The sequence below is a fragment of the Oryzias latipes genome (genome assembly GCF_053564925.1).
Source record: "Oryzias latipes strain Hd-rR chromosome 1 unlocalized genomic scaffold, Olatipes_Hd-rR_3.1 chr1_Y_2".
NCBI lineage: Eukaryota > Metazoa > Chordata > Actinopteri > Beloniformes > Adrianichthyidae > Oryzias > Oryzias latipes.
In genome coordinates this window covers 165,082-172,424 of record NW_027616336.1, presented here as the reverse complement: position 1 = coordinate 172,424, position 7,343 = coordinate 165,082, and the positions used below count along the sequence as shown (strand labels likewise).

At 44.1% G+C, this 7,343-nt stretch overlaps 1 protein-coding gene across 2 annotated transcripts; it reads right to left on the bottom strand.

Annotated features, from left to right (window-relative positions):
* Positions 1-1,383: 1,383 nt before the first annotated feature.
* On the bottom strand, positions 1,384-6,781 carry LOC144990480 (thymidine kinase 2, mitochondrial-like). 2 transcript variants are annotated; one of them, XM_078943968.1, is made up of 10 exons: positions 6,573-6,781; positions 4,077-4,175; positions 3,904-3,978; positions 3,595-3,648; positions 3,288-3,377; positions 3,135-3,208; positions 2,965-3,053; positions 2,811-2,890; positions 2,601-2,669; positions 1,384-2,517 (listed from the first exon to the last, which is right to left on the bottom strand). In XM_078943968.1, exons 5-10 carry the CDS (start codon positions 3,369-3,371, stop codon positions 2,428-2,430), a joined length of 486 nt encoding a protein of 161 aa, XP_078800094.1. In that variant the 5' UTR covers positions 3,372-3,377; positions 3,595-3,648; positions 3,904-3,978; positions 4,077-4,175; positions 6,573-6,781; the 3' UTR covers positions 1,384-2,427. The 2 variants fall into 2 exon arrangements, with proteins under 2 accessions (XP_078800094.1, XP_078800093.1); XM_078943967.1 differs by having other exon boundaries at positions 4,077-4,114; positions 6,573-6,776.
* Positions 6,782-7,343: the final 562 nt, after the last annotated feature.

The window sequence follows — 7,343 nt, the reverse complement described above, 5'->3', positions numbered from 1 at the left end:
GCTTGAGTGTTGTTGATTTTTTTTCAGAGTAAAATACAATCAAATGATAAAAAATGAAATGTAATAAACTAAAACAGTCATCTTCTGAATCCCTTCTGGGGTCTCTGGGCTGCCATTGGGGGTGGGGGGGGTGGGGGGACACCCTGATCAGGGTCAAGGGACAAGTTAAAATGAACCTATGAAGTTTATTTTTGGACTGTGAGAGGAAATTGGAGACAATCCACTCATGGATGAGGAGAATGTGGAAAGAGCCCAGCTGGGATTTGAATCTTCCTCGAGAGGTGAGAGCGCCAACCACTACACCACTAGTATTTGCTGTTGATAGACAATGCAGGGAGGGGGTGGACTCTAGAACCAAAAATGTGGGGCTGGAGCTGATGTACTGAGGAAAAACCTTCAGTTCAATTTTTCGTCTTTTGTCATTTTTAACTCTGTCTTTGCATCTGTTGACACAAAAATAACATAATTTTAATTTGTTTGATTGTAAATATCATTCAGCCCATAGAAATGCCACTTTTCTGACAGGGGGGTTAGGAGTGTCGGGGGCCACTTGGCAGAGATTGAGCAACAGGACAAAAACAAAAAAGATCTTCAAATGAGAGGTTTGAATCCACCAAACACAAAATGGCAAAGGCCTAAATTAAAATGTCCACTTAACAAAAATGTCGCTGAGAGAATCCTATGGTTTGTAAAATAAGGTAAGGGTCAACTAATTAGCTTTGATTTAGTTTGGGTTATTGTTACGGCTGTGGCTGTATTTGGTTTTGGTTGTTCTGTGTTTTGTGTATTTTCTTTTACACCAGAGTGGGACTTTGTTGTTTTTGTGGATCTTTGTGTGTCTGTCTGATTATTTGCAGGTGTGGTGCATGAAGCTGTGGCCTCCATTTGGACTCAAGCTGATGGAGGCAGCCTTCAGAAGCCCCCTTTGGACCTCCAGACCATGAGAAGGGAGCCTTGCTGCAACACATCTCCATTGCAGCTTGGCGCTTTCTCCACCTCTTTTGTTGTGTTGCACTTAGTGTTGTTTATTTGTAAATAAATGTGTTCATATTTGTCTGGAGACATTTGTTTGGTGTATTTGTTAATTTAAATTTGGTGGCCAAAAACATTTTTTATGTTATGCCCCTCGATGTTCCCCTAAACAACATATGGGGTGTAATAGAAATTTTGAAAAAAAGGCTATTTTCCATTTATCCTAAAAACAAACAGTTCATTTTTATTATTACGATCTACTATGCTATGATTACAAATCAGAAACTTTGTTTTTCTTAAGGATGAAGTAAGACTTTGTGGCTGCTGCTGAGTTGGTGATAAATCGACCCGGATGGCTCCTTACGTGTTAAATGTTGCAGACCCCAAGACTAGACCACTCCAACCTGTGACCAGTTAGTTTACTTATTTATTCTAATGTTCCAGGATGTCACTGTCAGTTGTAAAACTCAAAGTTTTATTTTTTATATGCTTTTCCATAAAGAAAGCATTTTGGAAGCAGCTGTAGGATTTGTCATTTTCCCCACAAAGGTTGGGAAAAAAACTGGGGAACCCCCTGGATGACTTAAACCTGTTGATTGTGAGGATCAGGTTCAGCTGCTGACTGTACCTGCTTTTCCATGATGCTCAGTAGAACCTTAAAAGTTCTGCTGCTTCCAAACTTTCCCCTCAGCAAACAAATCACAACACAGATTTCTACAAAGTGGAAGGAACAAAAACGCTGCTCCTTCAGAAAACCCAACGGTTGAGCCTGCAGGCTCCGTCATAACAGAAGCAACAAACATATTCATGAACACAAACGGAGGATGAGGGATCGAGCAGAGGAAGATCTGCTATGTTTTCAGTCTAATGCTCTCAGCGTCTCCCTCGATGTTCTAGAGGAACGACACCCTTCAGCTGATGTAGGTGAAGCTCTCCAATGCATCAGAGTTTTAGGTAGAAGTTCTGGACTTTGGCTGAGTCACTGCAGCACCTCAATGTTTGTCCTCGTTCTGCTGTAGATCAGTAGCATAGATTGTGGTTCTGTGGTATCTCACAGATCATGCTGGCTTCTTATAGGGCAGAACATACAAACCATCGCTTTTATTTAGGATCTTTGTAAAAAATAGTTCGCTTTACTTCCAACTAAAAGCTTCATACAAATCACAGATCCTCCGTTTGGAGGAACCAACTGGAGAAAAACAAAAATGTCTTCAAGAGTTAAAAAAGTTTCTACGTTGTGTGATGTTCAACATCAAAGCCAAACAAGAAAGATCAGGGTCAATGCAGATAACTCTCCTGGAACAAACTCCACTAAAAACGAGGACGGAATGAATGTCAGCGGGAAAAAAGCAGCTGGGAATCTGTCGGAGAGGAAAGTTGATGTCCATGTGATGACAGGTCGAACAGATCCTAGCTCTTCCAGAGAGCGGATCTGTCCACACATCTCCCTGCAGGTCATGAAGGGTGACGCGGGGTCAGGATCTGCTCCCTGTGCTCCTCGTACTGTCGCAGCATTCCCTGCAGGTCGTGGTCTGCAGGGATCACCTGCAGAAACACGGAGATCCTTTTAACCTTCAACCAGGACCACTTCGCCGTCACCATCATCATCATCAGAGAACCTAGCTCACCAACAGCGGTGCGAGGGTCTGCCTGAGGAGCCAGTCTTCGTACAGCTGATGGATGGACTGCAGGTACTCCTGAGGGTGAGGAGCAGAGAGCGCGCTCCGATGAAGGTGTGCTGCGTCAGCAGTTAAAGGTAAATAATGGACTCTGGCTGCAGACGTTCTGGTTTCTTTGAGGCTTCACTTCTGCACACCAAAGAGAAAGAAGCTGCTAACCAGAGGAATGACCTTCTCCTCCTCTCTGCAGCGCCTCTTCAGCCGCTCATGGCAGGTCTCAGGAGACGTCTGCAGGTAAACTGTAGGCAGAGGTCACGTTACCCATAATGCAACGGCCACAAGGGGTTCTGCTTCATCCCCACACAGTGCTTACCGATTAGATCCACTGGCAGCGAGATGTTTGCTGTGATCCAGTCGAACCACTCGCTCAGAACAGCGTGGTCCACCTCTGGCATCTTCCCACTGCGTGGAAGGTTCACGAAGCGGGATGAGAAAACCAGCAGCCAATCAGAACCAGACTAATGTTTTCAGCTGCTGCAGTACCTTCTGAAGAGGTTCTCCACAAAGATGTGTTTGGCACTGAAGATGGACCTTTCCATCATCCTGACAGGAGCCAACTGAAACACAAAGACGCTGCTCAGCTCTTCAACCCCCCTCCCTGAATAAATCTGGTTCTGGTTCTGACGCCGGACTCACGCTGGCAGACAGGTGCTGCTTCAACATGGTGAGCTGGACATAGGTCTGCAGAGTGATGGCCCAGCGCTCCGGGTCCTGGTACATGAGTGCCTGCAGACACAGAGCAGGGCTGGTTTAAAGTCGGAGCGACCTCTAGTGGTCAGTCGGTTTCAGACGGATAAAGATGAACGAGACGAGAAGACCCAAGAGAACAGACACTGCTCTGGTGCGCGTCAGACAAACGCCAAACAAACTTCAGATGATGAGCACCATGGAGTGTCAGGCTACACTCGTGCCACAGTCTGAAAGTAGCAGTCGTGTTAATTACCAGGGGGTTGTGTCCGCGTACGTTCCTCCAATTGGAGATGGGTTCTGGCAGAACCTGGAAAATAACGGCACGGGTAAGCAACAGTGTTTAGGGGGATTCCTGAGCCTCAGTGAGGTAATCCCACCGGACTATAGAGTCAGTTTACGCGTTTATATATTTAAGAAATGTAGTTAAAACTGTCATGTTATCAGTTTTGTCATTTTTTGCATAAAGTGTGATATGTTTACTTGATCAGACAAAGATAAGACCATAAAAGAATGGTGACACTTCGGGTCACATGAGCCGGATGGTCCGCTGCAGCACTGATACCTCGATGTCACTGATTCTGCTGAAGTACTCCAGACACGTGGTCTTCCCGCTGGCGATGTTCCCCTCAACACAGACCTAGAACAGACAGACGCAGAAAGACCACAGCAGAACATCTTCTGTCAAACACAGAGAACCGCAGTGCTGGACGGAGGGCGGAAGAAGGGGGGGCTCACCACAGTCGGGTGGCCCTCTCTGCCGGACACCAGCTTTCCTTGAAGAAAGATAACAGAGATCAGGTTATCCACGGCGCCCCCTGTTGGCCCAATGAAGAGCTGACAAACAGGAAAACAGGAGTTTGAGTGGAGGAGGGAGGGAGGTTTTGTCAGAATGAAAGTGATCTCAGCTTAAGAAGAAAACCTCAGAGTCAGCTGCTGATTACTGAGCCCCTCCTCAGTCCGAGAGGAAGAGGAGGCTGATGAAGAGGCTGCAAAGGTGATCCTCAATCACTGAATTCAACTTGACTTTAGTGTCCACTAAAGTCCCCCTCCAATCATCTTTTGATCTATTTTAAAATTTTTCTCAGTGCTCTTTTAATTGTGATTGTCATTTTCAGCTAAATAAAAAACTGTCGTTTTCTAAGACATTGTTTCTGCATAGCGACAGGAATTCATATAAAAACTCATCCTCCTCTCCCTCCCTCTCACTCATGGTGCAGAAAAGAGTTAAACATAATATGACAAACAACTGGGAAATACACAGTAAAACACAACTAAAGTAAACACATTTGGACAAAAACCCACACTTAAACCCAATTCCGTCCAGACAGGCAAAGAGAAAGGTATCCCACAATTCCTTGCGGTGCCGATCTAACAGCAGCACCAAAGTTACATCTACTTAATTGAATTAATTTAAGTGAAGTAAAATAAATGTCTGATAACTACGTGTTATTTTTAAACTGACTTAACTAAAAAATGATTTATCTTAACTAAAGCAAATAATTAAGTTAGATCAAAGTAAAAAGGTTTATTTTTCCAACATCCATATGTGGTCTTATCACCCTCTCACGTTGGAAAAAGTATCATCTGAGCTTCTTCATCCACTAAATAATCTTCAAATGGACACGCCATGCTGCTTCACCTCTCTGTAAACAAACTAACCTTCAACTAAACCTGCTCCAGACCAGGTTATGTTCAGAGCATGAGTTGCTATGGCAACTTGACATACCCTGAAACATACCTCTGTTTTTGGAACCGAAAGCTAAGGTTATCAACTTATTTAGCCTCAAACTTACCGTGGGAGCTAGCATAACCTGCTTTCTGGAATACTCCCCTGGATATTTGTGTTGTAGAGCATTAGGGGTGAACTGCCATTTTGTTTGTGACTGTTTTATCCTGTTGGTTGAGGTTCAGTGAGACAGGTCAGACTTTGTCATTTATTTTTACTTTGTTTCCTTGAAGGTCAGATAGAGCATTTGACATTTGAGTTCGGTTTTGTTCATTACTTTGGCCTGGGTTCACCCTGAAGTTAGATGCTCCTTTTTCTTTCCTTTTGTCATATTTACATTTGGGACAATAAACCCTATTATTTGTACAGACATTGGTTTTGGCAGCTTTATTATATTTGGTGATCTTTGAGGGCTTACATTTTTGTAATTTGGGTCATTTTCTTCTTCTTTATGTTATGCCCCACACCCCTAGACATAGGGTGCATTACAGAGCCAGATTCCAGCTCAGATGAAGAAACCAAAGGCATAGATGGAGCTAGTCGTCTACAAATGAAGGCATCAGAATGGAGTGGGAGCTTGTTTCCCTCCGCATGTAGCACTTACGTCACTGCAACTTACTTCTTCAAGCTGCATTTTTTCGTCAACAATGAAGAAATACCCAGAAATGCAATTTCAAGCTTAGTTTTCTTTTTTAAAATGTCCTCCATCATGAGAAAAATGCTACAAGATCATGTACAATGTAACACCAAAATCACAACTTTCCTTCTTTAAATCAATGCGTCAGAATGGGCAGATGAAGCCACATGAACAAGAAAAAACACAGTCATGACAGTTTAGATCCAATAATAACTTTAACCGTTTGACCTTTGATCGGAATATGCAGGTTCAATTTCCGCTTGCCTCTGGTGGAAGGTTGGCACCAGTGTTCGGCAGCGGACCACCATCACTGTGTGAATGGGAGTGTGACTGTAAGGCGCTTTGGGCCTTCCAGGAAAGTAGAAAGGTGCTATACGTTTACCATCAGGTGAGTTTTCTTTAGGGCTTTCAGGTCCATAATCAGTCTTCAAAGTGTGTCGACCATCGGGCCATCAACACTCTGGAATTATAACCCTTTATATCCAACCATGGCCTTTGTGTGCGTAGGAGTGTGTTTTTGTGTGTGAATAGTGATTCTCCACATTTCCATCCAATATGTGATTTGATTGTTTTAATGTAGCAAGAGATGAAGAAGGCAAAAAACAGCCTTGTGGCTTAAGGTTTCTGATGGAACTAAACCTAACCGGATGTAATAGGATAGTCTTCACATAACAGAAGACTCGGATTGTAAAGTCCTAATTGTCAACCTCTGGGTGGTCACGTGACATTCGGCATCCAGCAGTTGGGCTTGAAACATTGTCACGTGACACTTCCGCCACAAAAGATCAGTGGAGCGTTGTCACCGGAACGCGCCTATCCGACCTGCAGCAGAGTTTCTTTGTACATCCAAATAGCGCGCGCTTCTCACCTGCTGTAGCCATCTGCCGCGTGCCCCCGCGCGCTCTGCTTTTAGTCCCGACCGGTGTCCTCGCGGTGATCCTCCGCGCGGCGGGTATCAGGCAGCGGATGAGGCTCGCGCTCACAGAACCCGCCGACATTCCTGCTCCCGCAGCCCTTCCTCGTGCTCTGCTCAACTGCCACGCTGCGCAAAAGCGCCGCTGCGTGGCGAGGAGCGCCACCTCAGACAGAACCAATGAGTTATATCACTAGAGGAGACATCACGTGTTTCCTCATGGGAGGATTGCACCGCCATCTTGGTGAGGTCAAGTTACTGCTGCAGTGCATGCATGTGAACTCTTTTTTTGCAAAATGCCAGTTCATTGTGCGAGTTTCAACTGCCAAAATCAGAGTCCGCAAAGGAGGAAGGCAGAACATTTCACAGGTAAGAACTATAATTTTTTCTTTTACTGCTGGAGGGGCTTTATTAATAGAACACATGTTGACATGCATGATGCTGCAGGGCTATTATTATTATCAACATGCTGCATGATGTACGTATAATTTGCTGTCGACATAAATGTAAACTTTATTTAGTTAAACCTATAAACAGTATACTAGAACTATTATAGTAATATATATTTATAAATTTCTGACTCCGTGACTGAACTTTTCTTTCAGGTTTCCAATGGATTCAGACTTAAGGAAAAAGTGGTCCTTAGCAATAAAAACAGCAAACCTAGATGGATCACTGTGGTACCAACTAGTAATACAGTCTGGCTATGTTCAAAAGATTTTGGGG

Coding starts and splice junctions, on each gene's coding strand:
- LOC144990480 (XM_078943967.1), bottom strand. CDS start 6,702: ATGTCGGCGGGTTCTGTGAGCGCGAGCCTCATCCGCTGCCTGATACCC. Junction 3,649..3,903: donor GCAGAATCAGTGACATCGAG/GTATCAGTGCTG, acceptor GTTATTTTCCAG/GTTCTGCCAGAACCCATCTC. Junction 3,209..3,287: donor AGCAGCACCTGTCTGCCAGC/GTGAGTCCGGCG, acceptor TTTGTGTTTCAG/TTGGCTCCTGTCAGGATGAT.